At 41.0% G+C, this 27,967-nt stretch overlaps 1 protein-coding gene across 1 annotated transcript; it reads left to right on the top strand.

Annotated features, from left to right (window-relative positions):
• Positions 1 to 1,982: 1,982 nt before the first annotated feature.
• LOC141155412 (fibrinogen-like protein 1) lies at positions 1,983 to 15,366 on the top strand. Its single transcript, XM_073642278.1, has 9 exons — positions 1,983 to 2,227; positions 3,622 to 3,681; positions 4,022 to 4,096; positions 12,006 to 12,084; positions 12,752 to 12,773; positions 12,949 to 13,040; positions 14,395 to 14,515; positions 14,784 to 14,969; positions 15,065 to 15,366. The coding sequence occupies exons 1-9, from the start codon at positions 1,983 to 1,985 to the stop codon at positions 15,364 to 15,366; spliced, it is 1,182 nt and encodes a 393-aa protein (XP_073498379.1).
• The last annotated feature ends 12,601 nt before the right edge of the window (positions 15,367 to 27,967 follow it).

Below are 27,967 nucleotides of genomic sequence, written 5' to 3'. Positions count from 1 at the left end.
ATTGCGGATAATAAAAAGGGGGAAGAGGACTGTAAATAAGTGGCTCAAGAATGGAAGAAGGGAGAAGACAATATGGGTGAGAGAGTAAACTTGTATCAAATATATAATGGACATTTGTCACGAGGTCAAGAGACCTTGGATACATACAGACCATATAATAAATACAATAGGCTCAGTGGGAAGGATACATCAATCAGATGTGAAGAGTCTGAAACAAGATAATATTAACAAAGTGTAAGATATAGCACATTGAAAAGATCGACATAATATCCCACAGATCAGGGCACAGACAGTAATCATAGTATACAACACAATATTAGGCCTGAATCTCATATTCTCTATTCAACCCATGGGGTTCTAATGTTTTTAGGGTAAAGATCCAGTAGGCCTCTCTTTCTTTGAGTTTCTTGATCCTATCACCTCCCCTTCTGCCGGGTGGGACATGGTCAATGACCTGGAAGCGGAGTTGTGCAATAGAGTGTTGATGAGTAAGAAAATGATTGGGAACTGGTAACAGATTGTATTTACACCGAATCGTAGATTTATGTTTACTGATGCGGTCCCGGATATGCTGGGTGGTCTCTCCAACGTATCCCAGACCGCACGGGCACTTAATCAAGTACACCACAAAGGATGAGTCACATGTAAAATATCCTCTAATCGGGAACCTTCTGCCTGACAAGGGATGAGTGAATGAACTGCCTCTAGTAATGTTAGAACATTGTCTACATCCCAAGCATGGGAAATTGCCCAAGCGAGGCGTCGTCAATGTTGTTTGGCGCATTGTGGTTTGAAGGCTGCCAATGTCGGCCCGTACTAACCTGTCTCTTAAGTTGGGAGGTCGTTTGTTGCATATCATGACCGGCTGTTGGAAATCTGTTATGCCTGGGTATGATCTGCTCAATAGCGGCCAGTGGACCTTGAGGATATCCCGAATAAGGGTCTGGTACGGATGATAAGTGTTAACAAACACCATGCGGTTGGTTATAGGTGTGCGTGGTCGTGGATCAAGTGATGGGAAAGCTGTGGAAAATGGATATCCCCTATTAACAAATTTGTGTCCCATTTCTATGTGGCGCCTAGTCCGTAGTAGGGGATCAGACACTATACGCTTAACCCTGCATTGTTGTGAAATGGGAAGGGAGTTCTTAACATGTCGGGGATGGCAACTGGTGTAATGTAAGAGGCTATTGCGATCTGTGGGTTTGACGAAAAGATCAGTGGAGAAATGTCCACTGCTATCCAAAATGACAGTGACATCGAGGAAATGGATTCGATGTACATCATGGTTCATTGTGAACGAGATTTGGGGTGTGCAATTGTTGAGATAAATAACAAATTCTTCCAGTTCATGGTCATTACCGTTCCAGATTGTAAAGACGTCGTCTATGTAACGTTTCCATGTTATGATCTTTGGAAATTTGTCCAAAGGTACATATTGTTCCTCGAAATGGGCCATAAAGATGTTGGCATATGGAGGGGCCATGTTGGACCCCATGGCCGTTCCCCGTTTCTGTAAGTAAAATTTGTCTCCAAAAAGAAAAAAGTTATTGTGTAAAATGGTATGTGAAAGATCTACACAGAGATCTCTACGTGATTCAGGATAGTTACTGTATCTATCAAGGAACCATTTCAGTGCCTCAAGGCTGAGATCGTGATCGATGGATGTATACAAACTGTTTACATCTAAAGTGACCAGAATGCATCCAGGGGAAATGGCACTCAGATGTTGAAGATGTGACAAAAAATCAGATGCCCATTTCGATGTACATCGAATCCATTTCCTCGATGTCACTGTCATTTTGGATAGCAGTGGACATTTCTCCACTGATCTTTTCGTCAAACCCACAGATCGCAATAGCCTCTTACATTACACCAGTTGCCATCCCCGACATGTTAAGAACTCCCTTCCCATTTCACAACAATGCAGGGTTAAGCGTATAGTGTCTGATCCCCTACTACGGACTAGGCGCCACATAGAAATGGGACACAAATTTGTTAATAGGGGATATCCATTTTCCACAGCTTTCCCATTACTTGATCCACGACCACGCACACCTATAACCAACCGCATGGTGTTTGTTAACACTTATCATCCGTACCAGACCCTTATTCGGGATATCCTCAAGGTCCACTGGCCGCTATTGAGCAGATCATACCCAGGCATAACAGATTTCCAACAGCCGGTCATGATATGCAACAAACGACCTCCCAACTTAAGAGACAGGTTAGTACGGGCCGACATTGGCAGCCTTCAAACCACAATGCGCCAAACAACATTGACGACGCCTCGCTTGGGCAATTTCCCATGCTTGGGATGTAGACAATGTTCTAACATTACTAGAGGCAGTTCATTCACTCATCCCTTGTCAGGCAGAAGGTTCCCGATTAGAGGATATTTTACATGTGACTCATCCTTTGTGGTGTACTTGATTAAGTGCCCGTGCGGTCTGGGATACGTTGGAGAGACCACCCAGCATATCCGGGACCGCATCAGTAAACATAAATCTACGATTCGGTGTAAATACAATCTGTTACCAGTTCCCAATCATTTTCTTACTCATCAACACTCTATTGCGCAACTCCGCTTCCAGGTCATTGACCATGTCCCACCCGGCAGAAGGGGAGGTGATAGGATCAAGAAACTCAAAGAAAGAGAGGCCTACTGGATCTTTACCCTAAAAACATTAGAACCCCATGGGTTGAATAGAGAATATGAGATTCAGGCCTAATATTGTGTTGTATACTATGATTACTGTCTGTGCCCTGATCTGTGGGATATTATGTCGATCTTTTCAATGTGCTATATCTTACACTTTGTTGATATTATCTTGTTTCAGACTCTTCACATCTGATTGATGTATCCTTCCCACTGAGCCTATTGTATTTATTATATGGTCTGTATGTATCCAAGGTCTCTTGACCTCGTGACAAATGTCCATTATATATTTGATACAAGTTTACTCTCTCACCCATATTGTCTTCTCCCTTCTTCCATTCTTGAGCCACTTATTTACAGTCCTCTTCCCCCTTTTTATTATCCGCAATATGGATTTCACTTGTCCTCTCTTTTCTTCTTTCTTTCTTCCTTTTTTTCCTCTTCTGTATGTATTATCCTTTTTTCCCCTCCTTTTAGTATTGTCTTTTTTGTCCCTTTTTCCCCCTTTCTCCTTCTTCCTTTTTCCATTATATCCCCCCTTTTTTTGCTCCCTATGTACATCTACATAATAATGATTTTACTTGCGGGCATTTTGACCCCCACATTTGCCCTCTATTCATTATTATCGGCGGTGGAACGCATTTTGCGTTCCAACACACCATAACGCACAATGCGCATGCGCGTTGGTGCGTTCCACGCAACCGGAAGTTGCGTTCCACGGACCGGATGTTGTACCCCCGATAACCGGAAACAGGAAGTGTACTATGTCACATCGCTATTTAAGCGATATCACTGCACACAACACTACACCACCACCGCTACAGGACCCAGAAGACCAGTAGACCTTATCCAGGTATGTGCCCTGGACACTGACTCACCAATGTCCTTTGGGTTAGTCTCTACATCCGCTACCACTACCCACATAAGACCTATCCTTTGGTCTCTTTTTTTCCCCTTTACAGGTACGCTTACCTTTACCCTGACTACTATCCACTGGTCCCCTGGTATACAGCCATCCCCAGGTCGGAACACCCTTCTAGTAGGGCACCAACTAGAATGTTTAGCCTGACACTAATACTTACCTCCTTCAATAGGACCAAGCACCATATTAGGTATACACCACCTTACTGTGTACCCCTATCTGAAGGGATACCTTTTTTGTCCGCAGGTATGTGCCGCTCTCTTTGATAGTCCACTTTCCTCTTCCTCCTAGACTCTGTCCATACAGCTCCCCAAAACTTATTTACCCATGTATTTCCAGTACCACTTTTTAGTACATATGTGTGTGGACGTATGGATATTTATATATGTATTTCTTTACATGTGTGTATATGTCTATATGTACATGTATATGTTTCACAGGTACACGGATCACATAAAGCTAGGACATAAACCCCATCTCTCCGAATCTCGGGAATTCTCCCATATCGTATTGGTGTAAGGTTAGCCGCTATTACTCCCATTATTTCAATTGTCTCCATCTTATGGCTGTCCTTGGGGTATGAAGTGGATTCTAATATTCCCCTTCTGTTCTAGCTAATTGCACCTAAGAGGCCGGTTTATACCACGTTATTTTCCAGGATCCCACGGAACGCTGTGGATTCTACCACATAGGTACTGCCATCACTATCTTAGTCCCGGTTCCCCTCCAGTTCTTTCCTTTTGTTGATTAAGTAGGGTCCAACCTGGTATTACGGTACATTTCTCTCCCTTTTGTTCCTTCGTTGTTTCCTTTTTTCCCGACAGGGACACACTACTTTTTGATATGTTTTCATGTGTATTTTTTGTTTTACTAATACTCATATATGTATTTATGTCTATGCTCCAATTTCAAGCTCCTTTGAAGCCCCTGATGAAAACCCCGGTGGGGTTGAAACGTTGGGCACCTGTTTGAGCTACCTCTAACTTGGAGAATCTAATAAAGCATCCACCTGTTTGAAACACATCAATTGACTCTCCATCATTATTCGAGTGACAGAACCTTAGTAGATATTACTTCTACCTCAGACCTCAGAAGAAAAACCTGTCTGGCGTGGCTCTCCTGGATGTCCAACTCGGGATCTTCATGCCCTGCAGCCACCCCAGGGCCTACGTTGAGGGTTTGGGACAGGTCCCTCTTGCTTCTGAAACTGACTCTTTCATACTGCACTTTAATTAGTCTGTCTATATGCATTATGTCTCTGTGATGTTTTTATACTTGTGTATATTTTTGTACTATTTAAAGTTTGCATCGTTTAAGAAAAAGTGCCTCGCATAATGGGAAGATTGTTGAATTGTTACGCCAAAAATATAAAAAGTCTGTACCAGGTTTTGCTCTCATTGCAGCCCGCGGACGTGCTGTGTTTCTCCAGGGGGGAATGTGGCGCCCCTGAGGGTTCGATCGCCACAGGGGTACTGCATCTCTTTAATGAGGTGTGGTATCTCTTCTTCAAGATAAGGATGGTGTAACGGTCAGGACCCCACCTCTGCATCCAACACTACACCTCTCCCACCTGAGGGGGGCTTATAGGCACCAGGGTACTGCCCCAGCCGGGATAAGAGGAGATGGGGGGAACCAAAAGATAGGGGGACCTGGTAGTAGGTGAGGGTGGAGGACGCACATTTAGGTTACACAACAAAAATTCATATTTAATAAACAGCCATCTTGGGCTTATGGTCTTTAATTGTGATCTTCATCACTGAACGTGGCTTTCTGTGTGAACCTGCTGTTGATGGGGACACGGTCCTAGTGCTCTGGCCTTGAGGCGATGAGCGGGCTAGAGTTAACGGCTGTCTCTACCCAGTCAAGGTCCCTACCCAAGAAGGCCTGGAGCGGAGCGGAGAAGTAAAGCTCCGCAGGCAAAAGAATCCCAGGGGGATGCAGACGGAGCGGTATACACCACCTGTCCTCACTATTCTGGCCTAGCCAGAGGGACTCCTGCTGCAAAAGGGGTACCGGCCACCGTTATCTGACTCTGTCACTTTAAGTCTTAGTTGGAGAAGCCCGGAGGCTCAGTGGATCCCACCGGGTAACGGACGGAGCGGAGTTGCCACCTGTACCCTTGTTCTGTGCATAGTCCAGAGGGAGACCCGGCCTTAGTACACGTACCACAAACGGACAGGAGAGGACCTAGTGGGAAAAGTCTAGGAACACTCTGGTGCGGGGTCCTGACCAAAGCACCTGAACTACTCGGAGGTTGTCGACCCCGATCCTGGTGGCCGCAGCGTGCCGTGAGCAGCAGGGAGAAGCCTTGCGGCTGTACATTCTACCGTGAGTAAAGCTTGGAAGAATAGCCCTATGGCCTCCGGTTTCTTATTGCAACGCGGCACCGCACGACACCGCATCACAGCTCCCACTACAATTCCCATCCTCCTGTCTCCTCTGCCCTGAGGCCCTGCTCTGCCTGTGGGGAGTAGTACCATCTGCTGCTGCCACGGGCGTCACAGTAACAAGAGAAATTGCACAATGCAGTTTGTTGTGCAATTTCTCCTGAGTATGCCAAAACCCCATATGTGGGGAAAAAACACAGTTTGGGCGCACGGCAATGTTCAGAATGGAAGGAGCACTGTGCGACTTTTTGAATGCAAAATTGGTTGGAATCGAGAGCCGACGCCATGTTGTGTTTGGAGAGCCCCTGATGCACCGAAACAGTGGAACCCACCCCCCCCAAGTGACCCCATTTTGGAAACTAGACCCCTCAAGGATTTTATCAAAGGGTATGGTGAACATTTTGAACCCAGAGGTACGACACAGAATTTGATAACAATAGGTCGTCATTTTGAATAAGTTATCATTAGTTTTGAGCGCAAGTGCTCGCTACTTGAGTTTGCGGCGGGTACTCGGGTATTCACCAAGTATCGCAGGTGATCGAGTGACATGCTCGAGTCCCCGCCCTGCATGTTTCACAGTTGGTAGACACCCAAAATAACATGGCAGGCAATCCCCGCATGCTTTTTGGCTGTATAACAGCCACAAAGCATATGGGGCGGAGACTCGAGCATGTCACTCGAGCACCCCTGATACTCGGTGCATAACCGAGCACCCGATGCAAACTCAAGTAGCGAGCACTTGCGCTCAACACTAGTTGCCATATTGTCGTCATTTGCTGACAATTTTTTTTTTCCTTTGAAAAAATCCCAACATCAACACAACCCTAACCCCAACCCTAATACAACCCACTCTAGCACAATCCTAACCCCAACTGTAATACAAACATAGCCCTAGCACAACCCTAACCCTAGCACAACCCTAACCCTATCACATCCCTAACCCTAGCACAACCCTAACCCTAGCACAATCCAAACCCTAGCACAACCCTTACCCTAACACAACTCTAACACAACCCTAACCCAACCCTAACACTAGCAGAACCCTAACCCTAGCACAACCCTAAACCTAGAGTTTATTTTTTACGTCGTTCCTCGTGCGTTATAAGTGATTAGACGACTTTATTCCTCGGGTCGGTGCGATTACAGTGATACCAGATTTATATCGGGTTTTTCTGTTTGGCTGCTGTCACACACTAAAAGACACCTTTTTTGCAAAAAAAAAATTTTTCGCATCACTATATTTTGAGAGCTATCATTTTTCCATATTTCTGCCGACAGAGTCATATGAGGGCTTATTTTTTGTGGGACGAGTTGACATTTTTAAAAAACAGAAATTTGCCATGTGGCTTTATTCTTTGTGTCAGTATGATTACAGCGATACCACATTCATATATATTTTTTTAATGTTTTGTCACTTTTACACAATAAAATTTTATAGAAAGTAGAATTATTTTTGGATCGCTTAATTCTGAGATGTATACGTTTTTTATTTTTCTACTGATGGAGCTGTATTGCAGCTTTTTTTTTTGCGGGACAAGATGACGTTTTCAGTTATACCATTTTTATTTATATTTGACTTAAAACAAAACAAAAAAAAAAACTTGTTCTACCAAAAACCAAAATGGGTATATGGATTGTATAGTTTGATAAGTAATGTATGATGTTCTCTTGTTAAATGCACAACTTTTTAAATCAAGATTTTCCAGGTGAAAGTTGAGAATGTGCAGTGAATATTCCACAAATTCGTTTTTCCAGTCTGCATTGTGTGTTGTGTTTGCTTTAGTTTCATCCCATTATGAAAGGCTCATTGTCTTTCATTCAACTTTCAAGTTTATTTTTTCGGACACAAAACAAGACTAGACGGGCTGTTATTATCCACAAGAAAAATGTTTTCATTTAGATGTTCTTGGGAGTTTTAGACACTCAACATTGAACTTTTGGAGAACTAAAGACAATGTAAAAAAATGCTAAATAAATTAGATGGGAGTTAAAAACCATTTTAACAACAGTCTCTGCTTTCCTTTTTTCCTGCGCTTCTGGTGGCAGCTTGACTTCGGCGCACGTTCTGACATATCATACATCAAGGCTAAGCCGCTGCCGAAAGCACTTGGGTAGTGTGAAGACAAAACTTCCAGAGTGGGTGCCTTAAGAAGGTAGCTGGGGGCTGGCACTGAGCTGTGCCGATAGGGACTGGTGAAGGGCTAGTTCAGTATGATTTTTTTGTTGTTTTTATTGACTTCCTGACACATTGGCTCATTATGCTTTGGCAACAGGAGACCTCAGCGCATAATAAATTGCTTTTTTAATGGCAGTAGGGGCTCACTCAAATATGGCCAAAAAGCACTGGAGTCAGAAATGGACACTGCACTTTCTGCGTATAAAAGGTATGAGTCCTGATCCTTGCAGATCAGAGTTTCTTCTGCAATGGTCTCCATTGTTGGAGCCAGTGGCGTAACCTGAAAGTCATGTGCCCCAATGGAAAAACACCAACGGGGCCTCCAGCTATTGCAAGCCTTTAATAGTAATGGTCTTTTCATGTGGCCCGAAGGGACATTTTTAGACCCTCTAGGTTCCAGGGCCTGGGTGCAATTGCAACCCCTGCACCTATTCTAGTTGTGCACCAGGTTGGAGCTGTTTCCTCACTCCTGATCTCATGGTTACACCTGCTATGCCGGCACCCTCCTGCCTGCAGAAAAAGTATAATCCTCGAAATGCAACTTGAGCTGCTTCACAATGAGTCAATTTGGCAAGTGTCCTCAATATTTTTGTTATTAAATTATTTGTTGAATAAATTTCAAACATGTCACAAGAGGTGAGAGAATTTATTCTTGTAAAATTTAATTGTACTCAAATTTTGTGAAAATATGCATGCCGGAGAATACAGATATTTTGCAATTATCTACATGTGAATTCAGCAAAATGTTGTCCAGTTGCGGTCACCATTTTACTGAACAGTAGAGGGCTGACAAAAAGTTGGAAAGAAAAAGGCAGCTGAGGGTCTGTTGAAGACCTCCGTGCTTGTCATTACAGAACGCCCTTGAAACCCAACCTGAGGTATCGCTGTAAATGGCACAAGCGATCCGACAATCGCAGGTGTAAGTCCCCTTAAGGGCTCTAACAAGTACAGTGAAAAGTAAAAAAATACATTTTAAAAAATCTAAAAAAAAAAGTTCAAATCAACAACTTTTACCCAATAAAATAAAGATAATAAAACATTTAAAAAAGAAATACACATACAGTACAGACCAAAAGTTTGGACACACCTTCTCATTTAAAGATTTTTCTGTATTTTCTTGACTATGAAAATTGTACATTCACACTGAAGGCATCAAAACTATGAATAAACACATGTGGAATTATATACGTAACAAAAAAGTGTGAAACAACTGAAAATATGTCTTATATTCTAGGTTCTTCAAAGTAGCCACCTTTTGCTTTGATGACTGCATTGCACACTCTCGGCATTATCTTGATGAGCTTCAAGAGGTAGTCACCGGAAAAGGTTTTCACTTCACAGGTGTGCCCTGTCAGGTTTAATAAGTGGGATTTCTTGTTTTATAAATGGGGTTGGGACCATCAGTTGTGTTGTGCAGAAGTCTGGTGGATACACAGCTGATAGTCCTACTGAATAGACTGTTAGAATTTGTATTATGGCAAGAAAAAAGCAGCTAAGTAAAGAAAAACGAGTGGCCATCATTACTTTAAGAAATGAAGGTCAGTCAGTCCGAAATTTGCCCAAAATTGGGCAAACTTTGAAAGTGTCCCCAAGTGCAGTTGCAAAAACCATCAAGCGCTACAAAGAAACTGGCCCACATGAGGACCGCCCCAGGAAAGGAAGACCAAGAGTCACCTCTGCTTCTGAGGATAAGTTTATCCGAGTCACCAGCCTCAGAAATCACAGGTTAACAGCAGCTCAGATTAGAGACCAGGTCAATGCCACACAGAGTTCTAGCAGCAGACACATCTCTACAACAACTGTTAAGAGGAGACTTTGTGCAGCAGGCCTTTATGGTAAAATAGCTGCTAGGAAACCACTGCTAAGGACAGGCAACAAGCAGAAGAGACTTGTTTGGGCTAAAGAACACAAGGAATGGACATTAGACCAGTAGAAATCTGTGCTTTGGTCTGATGAGTCCAAATTTGAGATCTTTGGTTCCAACCACCGTGTCTTTGTGCGACGCAGAAAAGGTGAACGGATGGACTCTACATGCCTGGTTCCCACCGTTAATCATGGAGGAGGAGGTGTGATGGTGTGGGGGTGCTTTGCTGGTGACACTGTTGGGGATTTATTCAAGACTGAAGGCATACTGAACCAGTATGGCTACCACAGCATCTTGCAGCGGCATGCTATTCCATCCGGTTTGCGTTTAGTTGGACCATCATTTATTTTTCAACAGGACAATGACCCCAAACACACCTCCAGGCTGTGTAAGGGCTATTTGACCAAGTAGGAGAGTGATGGGGTGCTACGCTAGATGACCGGGCCTCCACAGTCACCAGACCTGAACCCAATCGAGATGGTTTGGGGTGAGCTGGACCGCACAGTGAAGGCAAAAGGGCCAACAAGTGCTAAGCATCTCTGGGAACTCCTTCAAGATTGTTGGAAAACCATTTCCAGTGACTACCTCTTGAAGCTCATCAAGAGAATGGCAAGAATGTGCAAAGCAGTCATCAAAGCAAAAGGTGGCTACTTTGAAGAACCTAGGATATAAGACATATTTTCAGTTGTTTCACACTTTTTTATTAAGTATATAATTCCAGATGTGTTAATTCATAGTTTTGATGCCTTCAGTGTGAATGTACGATTTTCATAGTTATGAAAATACAGAAAAATCTTTAAATGAGAAGGTGTGTCCAAACTTTTGGTCTGTACTGTATGTGGTATCGCCACATCCAAAAAAGTCCGATCTATCAAAATATAAAAATAATTAACCCGATTGGTAAACACTGTAAACAGAAAAAATTAAAGAACGCCAAAATTAAGTTTTTTATGAAGCTGCAATATTCGAAAAAATGCTGTAACAGGCGATCAAAATGTCAAATCTATCCCAAAATGGTATCAATAAAAACTTAATCTCACCCTGCAAAAAAATAAGCCATCACATTGCTCCATTGACTGAGAAATAAAAACTTTATGGGTCTCGGAAAATGACGACACAACACCCCAACCCCCCCCCCATATTTTTTTCTGCATACTTCTTTTTACCACTAAAATATTGAAAAACCTGGGCATGTTTGGTATCACTGTAATTGTACCTATGAGTAGAATCATATATCTTGATCATTTTTAACAGACAATGTACGTCGTTAAAACTATTTCCTGAAAACTATGTCAGAATTGTGTTTTTTTCACAATTTCACAGCACTTACATTTTTTTCCCGTTTTCCAGTACATTATGTGGTAAAATCAATGTGTTATTCAAAATTACAACTCGTCCTGCAAAAGACAAGCCGTCATATGGCTATGTGGACGGGAAAATAAAAAAGTTATGGGTCTGGGAAGATGGGGAGGAAAAAACTAAAACTGGCCACATCCAGAAGGGGTTAAACCTATATTATATACATTGTATATTTTAATTTGTAATTATCAAACTCTTTTTAGATTAGTTATTTTTTAGATATAATAAAAATAAAATAACATTTAGAAACAAAATGAAACCTTAAATTCACTGAGATATCAAAGCCTACAGAAGTGAGAAACTAAAATGTTAATGTCCTAATTGTGTGATAAATAAGAGCGATAATGAAGTTTCTGCCACCGGATTTGCAAGTTTTTGACTCCACCTTCTACTTTGGGCTATAAAAAGGGACGGAAGTGATGAGAAGTTCATTGTACTCGGCTCAGTTGTAGGTGATCTGGACTTTGGCTTCTTTGAGTTAGAATTGCAAGAAGAATTGTCTTTCTTACTAAACTCTCTATTAAGTAATGCATGTTACACTTTTTACAAATTGTCTAATTTCTAAAAAATCTGATGTGCCTTATATTTTGAGAATTTTTATCATTATTCAAATTAACTTGCATTTTTACCTTTTTTAGGAATAGAACCATGGCGGCCATAAACATATTCATGTGTCTCTTTTTAGTAAGCAATTATTGCCTCCTAACTGTATCACAGGTGAGTACCTTGATTTTTTTGAAATATCATAGGAAATTGAAAGCAATTTTATTTTAATTTTTTTTTAAAGATTTAATGAATTGTAATTTTTAAGAAATATAGAATTTAAGAAAATTAAATCCTTTAGATTTAGTAAATAAAAATGCTATAACTCTTTAATTGAAAAGTTTTATTATAGCAAATTAGTTAAAAAACTGGTTTATAAATGGGACAAAGGAAAATACATCAGTAGTATGAATATACATGTATATATGAAGAGGCAATGCTTAAAGAGGTATTTTCATAGGATAGGGAACAGCTCTTCAATCGTTGGGCTCCGACCGACATGGCCGTTATGATCCTGAGAACTGGGTCGCTGAAGAGCCCCGTATTATTGGGCAGCAATAGTCAATCATGAGCACTGTTGCTCTTCTCACTTTCATTGGATGCTGATGATTCATGGTGGTATCAAATGTCCTGTAATAGGTGAAATGTTAGGGCACTAGAGTAGTGCAAATAGACTAAAAGAACGCAATCACCTCAAAAAGATTTGCGGGAATCCACTAAAACCAAGTCTTATCCTGTTGGGTGAATTCAAAAACATACATTTTTTAATTATATTTTTTATATACAGTAAGTGATGCTTCTAAAATGTTTTAAATAATAATAATGTTTTTTTTGCTTTCAGGCTCAGTCTCCAGTGGCTCAAGGTAAGATAGTCAAAATCTACAAATTTTTTAAATTTAGTTTTCAAGTGTAGAGATTGTAAAAATATATATATACAGTATATAGAATATAATGAATTGACATCAGTTATTGTATTTTCATAAGTTGATAATTTGTCTCTTTTTTAACACATTGTATTTCATTTCTTACTTTCGGTAGGATATGACTGCTCTAATATATGGGAAAGGAATCATACCGCTACCAGTGGAATATACATGATCAAACCGAGAAATGCCCAATTTGGTTTTCAGGTGAGACGGTAAAAATAATCCTGGCTGTTTTTTCAAGGTTAAAATGAGAAGGACTTTTACTCTTAAAATTTCAGCGCCTATATCCAATGATATTTTTATTTTCATTATTATTTTAATTTAAATTTTTTCTAAAAATTTTTTTTTTAAGGGATGAGCCCAAAATGACATTATTTTCATTTACAATCTACTACAGACCTTTGGATCCCGCCCCAATTGCTATGAGCAAAGGTGTCCAAAATGACCATTTTGGTCTGGACGACAGGAGTAGTTTTCATCGTCTTTCTACATAGAGATGAAATAGAGCATTTTTAAGAGGATCTGTCACCATGTCAAAAGTAGGCATCTTTTGTGCTTTTGTTCTTTTTTTAATCCCTCTGCCCCCATACTATTCATGATTTTTTTTAGATTTAATCCACATTATTGATCAAGAGATAAGAGCAAATTTCTTTAGTGCACCTCCATCTCCAAGACTTGTCTCATGCTGCACCAGTTCTCTGGAATGCACTACCCCAGATGATCTGACTGATTCCTAACCCCCACGTTTTTAAGCGTGCTTTAAAAACCCATCTCTTTAGACAAATCTATCACCTGAACTCTGTAACCCAACTCTCCCCCCTTCCCTCCTTCTAAATATTATTCAGAATCTGCTCCCTCCTATTCATCTGTCTCCACACCCTCCATGCACATGATAACTGCACTTGATTATTGCACTTGAACATACGGGCTGATGACCGGATCATGCAGCTTTATATGAACATCCCTATTCATTATAATGGCTGGACCTGAAATAACAAGCACTTCTCACCTATTGTGTCCCACTATTTCCTTGTAGATTGTAAGCAGCGAGCAGGTGTGGGCATGGATCCCCTGGGGCGTCTATTTATGAAGCTTTGTCCCCTTGGTAAAGACCCTAAAAATTACCACTAAATAAAAAGACCAAATCTCTGGATATGTTTGGCAGATTTTTTTTTAAACAAAAAGCTGAATACTCGGCGTAAAATTGGAATAAAATAGGAGAAAAATTTGGCCCTTTTGACCTGGTGACAGATCCTCTGTAAACAGCTTCTTGTACTCATTCAGCATAATGGCCTGGTTTTCTATGGAGTGGAGTGCATGCTCCTCCGGCTCTTAGTCTAAGAACATGGTTGGGGGACAAATTTGGAAATTTTCCATCCTAGAGTTAGACCCCACCTTGGAGTATGGTAAAATGGTGACCGTCAATGGGCCACAAACTTAGAAATCTTCAGTAAACGTACAATTTTCTATGTATCGTTAAGGTAGAAATAATTTGAAATGTCATTTTTGATTCATTATTCTAAGATTTACATTTATGATCTTTATTCTCCCCGTTTAGGTTTACTGTGAAATGTCTGGAAGTGGCGGCTGGACTCTTATCCAAAACCACAATGGAGAAGATCATTTAGACTTTTATGCAACATGGATAGAGTATGAGAACGGATTCGGAAGACTTCAAGGTAAAGTGGGCATCAGAATGGAGGAAAACGTTAACAACTATATGGGAATCACTTAAAGGGTTTTCATGCAGAGACAAAAGGGTTTCATCAATTTTGTATTTAGGATTATTTATGGGAATAAAATTTATTTTTTTATAAGTGGAAAAAGTTGATCTTTTACTAGAAACAGCCCTTTAGTGGAGATTTTCTGCTGCTGCCAGTTACTTATTGTATCACTACTGTTTACAATTTCTTTCCTCCATGTAATTGACTTTTTTTCTTCTTAAAGGTGAACATTGGCTTGGACTCAAGAACATGTATGCCCTGACCCACCAGACACAAAGACGCTGCAAACTGCACATCAGTCTGGGGGACTTTGATGGGAATGAAGCCTACGCAGAATACAGATCCTTTAGCATAGGAGAGGCTAACAAATTCTATAAATTGTCAGCAGCAAATTATTCGGGTACAGCAGGTGAGCGGATTCAGAACAAATCCATAAAAAGTGCAAAACCATAAAAAAAATTGTTAAAGAAAGACGTAGAACATTTTCTCTATTTTCCATTGTAGGTGATGCTTTCCTTGGATTTCCAGACATTCCCGGGAGCAACCAGCATGGCAGCTATTTCAGCACTTGGGATAATTACCATGACAAGTGTCACCCATTATGTGGTAGCAGTGACATAAAGTATAGGAGCTGCAGTGACCAATATGGTGCAGGCTGGTGGTTTAACGCCTGCGGATTGGCAAATCTGAATGGCATTTGGCACGCGGCACCAGATTACCAACACTGGAGCACTTCTGTGTCGTGGCCATCGTGGAGATTTACAGATTCCTTGAAATTCAGTAAAATGTTTCTGATTCACTATTAGAGGGATTGTAATATTTAGCTGAATAGAATAATTTATTTGAGTCCTTAAAATCTTTTCTACTGTAAATGTTCTCTTATTATTGCATTACTTTTTACTTGTAATGTTTCTGCCTAATGTATTAAAGCAATCTAGAATATATTCTAGTAATGTGTCTTATTATAGTAGAAATGTGGGGTACACGCAAACACTGACAAGACATGAGGTCTTATTAATGAAAACGAACAGTAAAATAGCCCTTGTCACCTAAAGAAACCAATCAGATGCCAGCTTTTATTTTGCAAGAGCAATTTAGGGAATACAAATTGTGCTCTGATTGGTTACTAGAAGATACTTTGGTATATAAGGCCCAAAGTATTCTCCTTTAGAACTGTTCATTTCCCTCCTTTTTGGCTGGCACAGAATCGGATAAGTATTCTGCTTTGAGCCTCCATCTTAAATTAGCCAGACATGAACCTAAGTGCATAGGCTTGCAGCCCGTGAATCTCCTAAATGTAAAGCTTATGTAAAAGGGTAATGGATGTACCTATAACATGACCATATGCGGCCCATAATAATATGTTGTACATGGCCTCTAGAGTTATCCCTTCTTCTGCGGTTTCAACTGTCCTATCGGTTCATGTTGGTTGTCGATCACCAGGCCACCACATGTATAATGACAGGTAAGGTTATGTTCACATCAAGCCTACTGTCAGTGGCTTTGTGTGACGTTATGTTTGAAGCTCTAGAAAATGGGATTTGGGCGAATACACTCATGAGGCCAATGACTGTAATGATGCAGACGGAGTCACTGTGCGCTCTGCTTGACATAATTTGTGGTCATATATACCTATTGAAGGCCAACTCCAAGATGTGGTCTACTGAGTCTTGGAGCCTTTTTCAGACAGGCGCATACATCCAAAAATTATGTCCAACACTGTGACTCTGTCTGCATCATTATAGTCAATGGCACCATCAGTGCATACGCCCGAGTCTCCTTATTCAGACATAAAGCCCTGATGGATCCACTGACCATAGGCTCAAATGCGATGTGAACATAACCTAACATTTACATTTATGTTAAAGCATCCTTAAGAAGAACCTTGGTAGCATCTGGGCATAGCTGCCTCAGCACTTATTCTCGGTCACTTGTACACACGGTTTTGGAAGTAACTCTGCAGGGAGGTTGTTCCAAACATCTTGGAGAACCAGCCATAGATCTTCTGTGTATGAGGCTTGTGCCGATCCTTCTGTCTCTTAATTAGAGATGAGCGGTGTTCGACTAGAACTGTTCGCCAATCTCAAATTCGAGCTGTTTTGGGCGGTGTTCGAGTTGTTCGACGAACCCGAACGATTTGCAAAAAATTCGGCTGTTCGAGGTTATGTTCGATAACTGTTCGTGCACCAAAAGAGTGTCCTGCATGTCTGGTGCTATTTAGAGCACCAATCATGCAGGGATTGTTTGCCACTCACTGTAATGCCACAGCCATGGTGGTTGTGGCATTACAGTGATTGCCCAAATCGATGGGAACAGTGCCAACAGTGAAACATGAAAAGCCGGCAATTCATCAGCGCCATACACCGGTACCCGACAATTTAGAACCGAAAGAATAGAGCTTCACACATAGATTAGGTAGATAGAAACATGTCAGTCACACATATAAGAAGCACAGTGACAGTGTTGCTTACTGTACTTGTCATTTAGTGTAAAGGATTTATCAAAAAAAATAATAGTGTTTTCATGCACCGTCTCTTTAAAAAAGCCGGCCGGCAATTCAGCATCTGTACCCGACAATTTATAACAGACAGAATAGAGCTTCACACATAGATTAGATAGATAGAAACATGTCAGTCACATATATATGAAGTACAGTGACAGTGTTGATTACTGTACTTGTCATTTAGTGTAAAGGATTTATTAAAAAAAATAATAGTGTTTTCATGCACTGTCTCTTTAAAAAAGCCGGCAGGCAATTCAGCATCTGTACCCAACAATTTAGAATAGAAGGAATAGAGAATCACACATAGATTAGGTAGATAGAAACATGTCAGTCACATATATATGAAGTACAGTGACAGTGTTGCTTACTGTACTTATCATTTAGTATAAAGGATTTATTAAAAAAAATAATAGTGTTTTCATGCACTGTCTCTTTAAAAAAGCCGGCCGGCAATTCAGCATCTGTACCCGACAATTTAGAATAGAAGGAATAGAGAATCACACATAGATTAGATAGATAGAAACATGTCAGTCACATATATAATAAGTACAGTGACAGTGTTGCTTACTGTACTTGTCATTTAGTGTAAAGGATTTATTTAAAAAAATAATAGTGTTTTCATGCACCGTCTCTTTAAAAAAGCCGGCCGGCAATTCAGCATCTGTACCCGACAATTTAGAATAGAAGGAATAGAGAATCACACATAGATTAGATAGATAGAAACATGTCAGTCACATATATATGAAATACAGTGACAGTGTTGATTACTGTACTTGTCATTTAGTGTTAAAATAAAGGATTTATTTTAAAAAAAATTGGCGTGGGGATCCCCATAATTTTAGGCTCTAGCGGAGGTTAAGCAGACGGCTGGGGCAGATGTTTGAAGCCTGGGAAGGGGGTAATACCCACGGAGCTTCCCAGGCTACTAATATCAGCCCCCAGCGGAATACCTAGCCTTTACTAGCTATTAAAATAGGGGACCCCCCCAAAAAATGACGTGGGGTCCCCCCTATTTTAATAGCTAGCAAAGGCTAGGCAGACAGCTGGGGGCTGATATTAATAGCCCAGGAAGGGTTCCATGAATATTGGCCCCCTCCCAGGCTAGAAACACCAGCCGTCAGCCGCCCCAGAAATGGCGCATCCATAGGATGTGCCAACTCTGGCACTTAGCCTCGCTCTTCCCACTGCCCTGTAGCGGTGGCAGGGGGTAATAGGGTTGGGGTTGATGTCAGCTTATAATGCCAGCTGACATCAAGCCCAGGTTAGTAATGGAGAGGCGTCTATAAGACACCCCCATTACTAACCCCATAGTCAAAGTTAAAAGAAAACACAAACACCCAGAATAAAGTCCTTTAATTGAAATAAAGACACATTCCTTTATTGTTCTAAATTAAACCATACTTACCATCACGCCCATTCCAGCTGAAGCCAACGATCTCCTGCAATAAAAGAAAAATAATAAAGCAACCTCATCCTTACCTTTCCATGGTTCCCACGACAGCTTCAGCTCTGCTACATCGAGATGACAGGCTGGACCGCAGCAGAACGCTGCCATCCAGCCTGTCATCCCGCAGACACTGAGAAGCGCAGGCATGCTTGCGCTCTGCAGTGTCTGGCTGTGACGGCATCCAGATGAGCCGAGGTCATGTCCAATGAACTCGGCGCACCTCATGCACGTCACTGACAGCGTGGGAAAATTCTCACGCTGTAGCGCTGAGTACAGGAGAATTTTCCCACGCTGTCAGTGACGTGCATGAGGTGAGCTCATTCATGTCCAATGAACTCAGCTGACTTCATGTACGTCACTGACAGCGTGGTAGAATTCTCACGCTGAAGTGCTGAGTGCAGGAGAATTCTCCCACGCTGTCAGTGACGTGCATGAGGTGAGCCGAGTTCATTGGACATGAACTTGTCTCATCTTTATGCCGTCACAGCGAGACACTGAGGAGCACAAGCATGCCTGCGCTTCTCAGTGTCCGCGGGATGACAGGCTGGATGGCAGCTTTCTGCTGCGGTCCAGCCTGTCATCTCGATGTAGCAGAGCTGAAGCTGTCCTGGGAACCATGGAAAGGTAAGGATGAGGTTGCTTAATTATTTTACTTTTATTGCAGAAGACATTGGCTTCAGCTGGAATGGGCGTGATGGTAAGTATGGTTTAATTTAGAACAATAAAGAATTGTGTGTTTATTTCAATTAAAGGACTTTATTCTAGGTGCTGTGTTTTTTTAAATACTTTACTAGAAATTCATGGTGGTCATGTCTAATATTGGCGTGACCCCATGAATTTCGGGCTTAGGGCCAGCTGATAATGCCAAGCTGGCCTTAACCCCTTTATTACCCAGTGAGCCACCGCTCCAGGGCCCTGGATGAGTTGGGTACAGCGCCAGAAGATGGCGCTTCTATGAACGGGCCATTTTCTGGGGCGGCTGCGGACTGCAATTTGCAGCGGGTGGGGCCCAGAAAGCTTGGGCCTCCCTGCGCTGCGGATTCCAGCTCCCAGCTGCCTAGTTGTACCTGGCTGGGCACAAAAATAGGGCGAAGCCCCACGCATTTTTTTTTTAAATTATTTCATGAAATTCATGGAATAATTAAGAAAAAAAGGGCTTCCCTATATTGTTGTGTCCAACCAGGTACAAATAGGCAGCTGGTGGTTGGGGGCAGCCCGTCCCTGCCTGCTGTACCTGGCTGGACACAAATATAGTGCGAAGCCCCACGTCAATTTTTTTTAAATTATTTCATGAAATAATTTTTCTAAAAAAGGGCTTCCCTATATTGTTGTGTCTGGCCAGGTACAAATAGGCAGCTGGTGGTTGGGGGCAGACCGTTCCTGCCTGCTGTACCTGACTGGACAGAAATATAGGGCGAAGCCCCACGTCAATTTTTTTTAAATTATTTCAGGAAATTCATGAAATAATGAAAAAAAAATTGATGTGGGGCTTCGCCCTATATTTGTGTCCAGTCAGGTACAGCAGGCAGGAACGGGCTGCTCCCAACCACCAGCTGCCTATTTGTACCAGGCCGGACACAACAATATAGAGAAGCCCTTTTTTTCTTAATTATTCCATGAATTTCATGAATTTAAAAAAAAAATACGTGGAGCTTCGCCCTGTTTTTGTGCCCAGCCAGGTACAACTAGGCAGCTGGGGGCTGGAATCTGCAGCGCAGGGAGGCCCAAGCTTTCTGGGCCCCACCCGCTGCAAATTGCAGTCCGCAGCCGCCCCGAAAAATGGCGCGTTCATAGAAGCGCCATCTTCTGGCGCTGTACCCAACTCATCCAGGGCCCTGGTGCGGTGGCTCACTGGGTAATAAAGGGGTTAAGACCAGCTTGGCATTATCAGCAGGCCTAAGCCCGAAATTCATGGGGTCACGCCAATATTAGACATGACCACCATGAATTTCTAGTAAAGTATTTAAAAAAAACACAACACCCAGAAAAAAGTCCTTTAATTGAAATAAACACACAATTCTTTATTGTTCTAAATTAAACCATACTTACCATCACGCCCATTCCAGCTGAAGCCAATGATCTCCTGCAATAAAAGTAAAATAATAAAGCAACATCATCCTTACCTTTCCATGGCTCCCACGACAGCTTCAGCTCTGCTACATCGAGATGACAGGCTGGACCGCAGCAGAACGCTACCATCCAGCTTGCCATGCCGCAGACACTGAGAAGCGCAGGCTTGCTTGCGCTACTCAGTGTCTGGCTGTGACGGCATCCAGATGGGGCCGAGGTCATGTCCAATGAACTCGGCGCACCTCATGCACGTCACTGACAGCGTGGGAAAATTCTCACGCTGAAGCGCTGAGTGCAGGAGAATTTTCCCACGCTGTCAGTGACGTACATGAGGTGAGCCGAGTTCATTGTCGGCTCATCTGGATGCCGTCACAGTCAGATACTGAGGAGCGCAAGCATGCCTGCGCTTCTCAGTGTCTGCGGGATGACAGGCTGGATGGCAGCATTCTGCAGGTCCAGCCTGTCATCTCGATGTAGCAGAGCTGAAGCTGTCCTGGGAACCATGGAAAGGAAAGGATGAGGTTGCTTTATTATTTTTCTTTTATTGCAGGAGATCGTTGGCTTCAGCTGGAATGGGCGTGATGGTAAGTATGGTTTAATTTAGAACAATAAAGAATTGTGTCTTTATTTCAATTAAAGGACTTTATTCTGGGTGTTTGTGTTTTTTTTTTAACTTTGACTATGGGGTTAGTAATGGGGGTGTCTTATAGACGCCTCTCCATTACTAACCTGGGCTTGATGTCAGCTGGCATTATAAGCTGACATCAACCCCAACCCTATTACCCCCTGCCACCGCACCAGGGCAGCATGGAAGAGCGAGGCTAAGTGCCAGAATTGGCGCATCCTATGGATGCGCCATTTCTGGGGCGGCTGACGGCTGGTGTTTCTAGTCTGGGAGGGGGCCAATATTCATGGCTCCCTTCCTGGGCAATTAATATCAGCCTCCAGCTGTCTGCCTAGCCTTTGCTAGCTATTGAATTAGGGGGGACCCCACGTCATTTTTTTGGGGGGGGTCCTCCATTTTAATAGCTAGTAAAGGCTAGGTATTCAGCTGGGGGCTGATATTAGTAGCCTGGGAAGCTCCGTGGGTATTACCCCCTTCCCAGGCTTCAAACATCTGCCCCAGCCGTCTGCTTAACCTCCGCTAGAGACTAAAATTACGGGGAACCCCACGCCAATTTTTTTTAATAATAAATCCTTTATTTTAATACTAAATGACAAGTACAGTAACCAACAATATCACTGTACTTATAATATATGTGACTGACATGTTTCTATCTATCTAATCTATGTGTGAAGCTCTATTCTGTCTGTTATAAATTGTCGGGTACAGATGCTGAATTGCCGGCCGGCTTTTTTAAAGAGACGGTGCATGAAAACACTATTATTTTTTTTAATAAATCCTTTGCAGTAAATGACAAGTACAGTAAGCAACACTGTCACAGTACTTCATATATATGTGACTGACATGTTTCTATCTATCTAATCTATGTGTGATTCTCTATTCTGTCTGTTATAAATTGTCGGGTACCGCTGCTGAATTGCCGGCCGGCTTTTTTAAAGAGACGGTGCACGAAAACACTATTATATTTTTTAATAAATCCTTTACACTAAATGACAAGTACAGTAAGCAACACTGTCACTGTACTTCATATATATGTGACTGACATGTTTCTATCTATCTAATCTATGTGTGATGCTCTATTCCTTCATGTCTAAATTGTCGGGTACCGGTGTATGCCGCTGCTGAATTGCCGGCCGGCTTTTTTAAAGAAAGCGTCTTCTGAGCAGTTTGTCAGCTTTTGGACACCTTTGAAGGTGTTTTCCATGTGTTCCTATGTGTTTTTGTTTGCCTGCCATTGGTTTTAACGGTGTTCGACGGTGTTCTAAGGTGTTCGACGAACAGTTCCTCGAACATCCCGGTGTTCGACGAACCGAACCGAACCCGAACACTACGGGGGTGGCTCAACACTACTCTTAATGTGATCCCAAGCAGACTTGATTATCTTGAGAATAGGGCTCAGTGGAGGGCATATTATCACTTCAAGGACTTTTGCACATTTGATTCACATTGCATGAATTCTATGGAAATCAATTTTCCTGGCCAAATTGAAGCGAACTGCCCAGTTAGAATTTCGACACATTTGCAGAGCAATAATTGTGCGCTCAAACATTTTCAGAGTATTTTTACTAATGAATGGAGATGATAAATATCTTCAGGACCTTCATAAATGTATGGACTATCCTGTGAATATGCCGTGAATTCATCAAATTAGAATACACTTTTAAAGTTGTGTGTTGACTGCGTCTGATATTGCAACCAATAATTGGTGGCGTATAAAAATTGTAGCATTTTTTTCTCATAGTTTCTGAAATTTCCTCCCACGTTTCTTCAAAATGTGATTGTGAGGGCATGTGAGTGACCTGAGTTATGAAGAGTTTAGGAGAAAAAATTGATGGTGCTAGTGTGATAAACGTGACTGTTTTTTTATCAATTCTGTAACATATGATAAGTAAACATTTTGGTGTAGCAGTCATTGGAAAATCAGATCAGACAGAGCTTACATTTCTAGAAACACTACAAGTCAGGTAAAAACAAGCTGAACATGCAGAAGTCTGAGTGAAATTTAGTAGAATGCAGATACGCAAGTGGAAGATTTGAAAAATGTCTTTAAATCATTGGTGCTGGCAAAATTGGGGCTAAGGAAACAATACTATTTTTTAAGGTGGTTTGAGTAACAATTTTTTCAAGGTTGCACTTTCCCTTGATAGTTTCGGAAAGAAAGAAGTGGCAAGGAACATAAGAGTGGTCATCCCAAGTAATTAGGCCAAGGGGCCAGCATCAGATCAGGAATCAAAACATAGTCCATCAACGTAACAATGGTTACGCTATGGTAAGATAGTGGAACAGAAATTGCTACCTTGAGTGATGTTGTCTGCTGACTCTAAAATATCAGGGATTGTCTAAGAGTTGGACGGTCTGCCAGTTTTCAGATTGAAGACTTGTGGTTGCCCTTCTTTGGATTTAGTCTTGAAAATATGTTGACCTTTGACAATGAGTTTCTCTTTTTCCTCTTCCCTTCAAGTGTTTCACTGATAGACACAGAATAGGATGTTCAGCCAAATGAAAGATTTGGCCTGGCAGGTCCTATAGCTGTGTCTTCCTATAGTTTGATCTCCTACTTGGTGCTTTAGTATTGCTACTGTTGATGATTTGACATTTTAGATGAACTTATAGTTTTTTGAGTACTTCACAGGTTGTTTTTTTTTCATTATAACTTGAAGAGTGAGTTCTTGGAGATGATGGACATTGACCTTGAAGAAGAATGTCCAAAAACTTTTCTCCCCATCCACAGGCACTTACGTCCAGGGTCAACAGCACTTCTGGATCAGGATTCCAAAAAACACCTCTGCTTAGGTTAATTGGTTTTATCCAGCAATTTAAGGATTATTTCACTAGATATGGAATAATAATTTGTTCCAGGTTGAAGAACTTGAGTTTTAAAGGATTCAAGTAGAAAGGATACCAAGTTACTGATGGAATACAGAATGTAGGAGGATGAACATGGATTTTCTGGTGGAACGAACATCTTTTCTCCCTACTAGAGATTCGTTTCTCTCTTTTCTGTGGGAAGGAAGCAGATATTTTTAAGTTTAGGATCAATCTTATATTTTGAGGAAACGATTCACTCCTTCTAATATCTTTTTTTGAGGAAAAAGGAACAATTTGCTGTTAGAACAAAAGTACATCTCGATAAGGAATGATTGCATTAACCGGAAGTTTCAAAAACACCACTACTTCCACCATAAACTTTGTGAACAGTATTGGTGGTGATGGTATCTCAAATGGCAAGTGTATGCATACTAATGAATTGTCTGCCCATCTTGAAGAATGGCAAATACCAAGAATTTTTGAGTGAAATTTTTCTAATGTGTACGGGAACCCTTAAGCACTAACAGGTGACATCTGGGAAGGGAGCAATTACTTTTTTTTCATATCATTGTAATAATTTCAACTGTCATAAATACAGATTTAACCATTTCAATATTCTGAGGGTAAAACAAAAATTCTGCCAAAAACAATATGGGTGTTTTGGTGATTTACGTTATGGTCACTGTTGTGGGCAAAAGTCTCCTGTTAAATAACCAAATTAGGAAATCAAGATTTTCCATAGGAAATGAGGTTTAAGATGTGCCCTGAATATTCTGCATAATGGCTTTTCCAGTTTGTTTGGTATATTGTGTTGGTTTTAGTTTTGTGTTGCTTTCAAAGGTTCAGCTTTTCAAGTTTGTGGTGTCAGAGACAAAACAAAACGGGATGCCATTGTCCAAAACAGAAACTTTCAGATTTTATAGTTTTGGGTAGTTTTAGGCATGGAAGAATACTAAGCTGAGAGGAACATTGGAGAAACTAGTGACATTATCTTAGTGAATAAAAAATTGCATAATAAAAAATATAACTTTCAACTGTGAAAAACATTATAAAAATGTTATATTGAAAATAAATTAATGAGGTTGTCCAAAACCTAACGGAATTTAATATGATAATCTAATATAAAAAATTTACTTTTCTGAAAAACTTCAGTTAAAAAGTTTCTACTATGTTTTTTTTTTCCCATCTGATGACGTTTTGTTTGATTCTCCCATCATGCACTGGGGAATGTCAAACGAGATGTCATCAGGGGGTTGGCCTTGCAGTCACTGCTGCAGCTGCTGTCCCCACAACAAATGCAGCCTTAGTAATGTCAAAGTAAGTGTGCTCAAAAAACATGGCAATGGGTATCCAAACTGCTTGTTTAATAACGTGGCTCTAGCAGATATTTTTGCTTTTTAATGCCTTTACCCCCGAAGTTGGTTTGCACGTTAATGACCGGGCCAATTTTTACAATTCTGACCACTGTCACTTTATGAGGTAATAACTCTGGAACGCTTCAAAGGATCCCATTGATTCTGAGTTTGTTTTTTCGTGACATATTGTACTTCATGATAGTGGTAAAAAATGTTCGATATGACTTGCGTTTATTTGTGAAAAAATCAGAAATTTGGCAAAAAAAATTAGCAGTTTTCAAAATTTTAATTTTTATGCCCTTAAATCAGAGAGATATGTCACAAAAATAGTTAATACATAACATTTCCCACATGTCTACTTTACAACAGCACAATTTTGGAACCAAATTTTTTTGCTTAGGAAGTTATAAGGCTTAAAAGTTGACCAGCAATTTCTCATTTTTCCAACAAAATTTACAGAACCATTTTTTAGGGACCACATCGCATTTGAAGTGACTTTGAGGGACCTTCATGATAGAAAATACCCAAATGTGACACTATTCTAAAAACTGCATCCCTCAAGGTGCTCAAAACCACATTCAAGAAGTTTATTAACCCTTCAGGTGCTTCACAGGAATTTTTGGAATGTGGAAGAAAAAAATGAACATTTATTTTTTTTCACAAAAATGTTATTTTAGACCAATTTTTTTTTATTTTTGCAATGGTAACAGGAAAAAATGGACCCCAAAATTTGTTGTGCAATTTCTCCTGAGTAAGCCGATACCCCATATGTGGGAGAAAACCACTGTTTGGGGGCACGGCAGGGTTCGCAAGGGAAGGAGCGCCATTTGACTTTTTGAATGTAAAATTTGCTTGAATAATTAGCGGATGCCATGTTGTGTTTGGGGAGCCTCTGATGTGCCTGAACAGTGACACTGTATTGGAAACTAGACCCCTCAGGAAACTTATCTAGATGTATAGTGAGCACCTTGAACCCCAGGTGCTTCACAGAAGTTTATAACATTCAGCAGTAAAAATAAAATTTTCATATTTTTCCCCAAAAAATGTTTTTGCATTTTCATAATGGCAATGTGGCGCCCCTGAGGGTTCGATCGCCACAGGGGTACTGCATCTCTTTAATGAGGTGTGGTATCTCTCCTTCGAGGTAAGGATGGTGTAACTGTCAGGACCCCACCTCTGCAACCAACACTACACCTCTCCCACCTGAGGGGGGCTTATAGGCACCAGGGTGCTGCCCCAGCCAGGATAAGAGGAGATGGGGGGGAACCAAAAGATACGGGGAACCTGGTAGTAGGTGAGGAATTTAATATGATAATCTAATTAATATAAAAAATTTGCTTTTCTGAAAAGCTTCAGTTAAAAAGTTTCTACTATGTTTTTTTTTCTTTTTCCCATCTGATGATGTTTTGTTTGATTCTCCCATCATGCACTGGGGAATGTCAAACGAGATGTCATCAGGGGGTTGGCCTTGCAGTCACTGCTGCAGCTGCTGTCCCCACAACAAATGCAGCCTTAGTAATGTCAAAGTAAGTGTGCTCAAAAAACATGGCAATGGGTATCCAAACTGCTTGTTTAATAACGTGGCTCTAGCAGATATTTTTGCTTTTTAATCCCTTTACCCCCGAAGTTGGTTTGCACGTTAATGACAGGGCCAATTTTTACAATTCTGACCACTGTCACTTTATGAGGTAATAACTCTGGAACGCTTCAAAGGATCCCATTGATTCTGAGATTGTTTTTTCGTGACATATTGTACTTCATGATAGTGGTAAAAAATGTTCGATATGACTTGCGTTTATTTGTGAAAAAATCAGAAATTTGGCAAAAAAATTTAGCAGTTTTCAAAATTTTAATTTTTATGCCCTTAAATCAGAGAGATATGTCACAAAAATAGTTAATACATAACATTTCCCACATGTCTACTTTACAACAGCACAATTTTGGAACCAAATTTTTTTGCTTAGGAAGTTATAAGGCTTAAAAGTTGACCAGCAATTTCTCATTTTTCCAACAAAATTTACAGAACCATTTTTTAGGGACCACATTGCATTTGAAGTGACTTTGAGGGACCTTCATGATAGAAAATACCCAAATGTGACACTATTCTTAAAACTGCATCCCTCAAGGTGCTCAAAACCACATTCAAGAAGTTTATTAACCCTTCAGGTGCTTCACAGGAATTTTTGGAATGTGGAAGAAAAAAATGAACATTTATTTTTTTTCACAAAAATGTTATTTTAGACCAAATTTTTTTTATTTTTGCAATGGTAACAGGAAAAAATGGACCCCAAAATTTGTTGTGCAATTTTTCCTGAGTAAGCCGATACCCCATATGTGGGAGAAAACCACTGTTTGGGGGCACGGCAGGGTTCGCAAGGGAAGGAGCGCCATTTGACTTTTTGAATGTAAAATTTGCTTGAATAATTAGCGGATGCCATGTTGCGTTTGGGGAGCCTCTGATGTGCCTGAACAGTGACACTGTATTGGAAACTAGACCCCTCAGGGAACTTATCTAGATGTATAGTGAGCACCTTGAACCCCAGGTGCTTCACAGAAGTTTATAACATTCAGCAGTAAAAATAAAATTTTCATATTTTTC

Source organism: Phyllobates terribilis, unplaced genomic scaffold (assembly GCF_046119375.1).
Source record: "Phyllobates terribilis strain yellow unplaced genomic scaffold, ASM4611937v1 Scaffold_7__3_contigs__length_470593459, whole genome shotgun sequence".
NCBI classification, from domain to species: domain Eukaryota; kingdom Metazoa; phylum Chordata; class Amphibia; order Anura; family Dendrobatidae; genus Phyllobates; species Phyllobates terribilis.
Note: the sequence above shows the minus strand (reverse complement) of the source record. Positions and strands in the feature narration are given on the sequence as shown.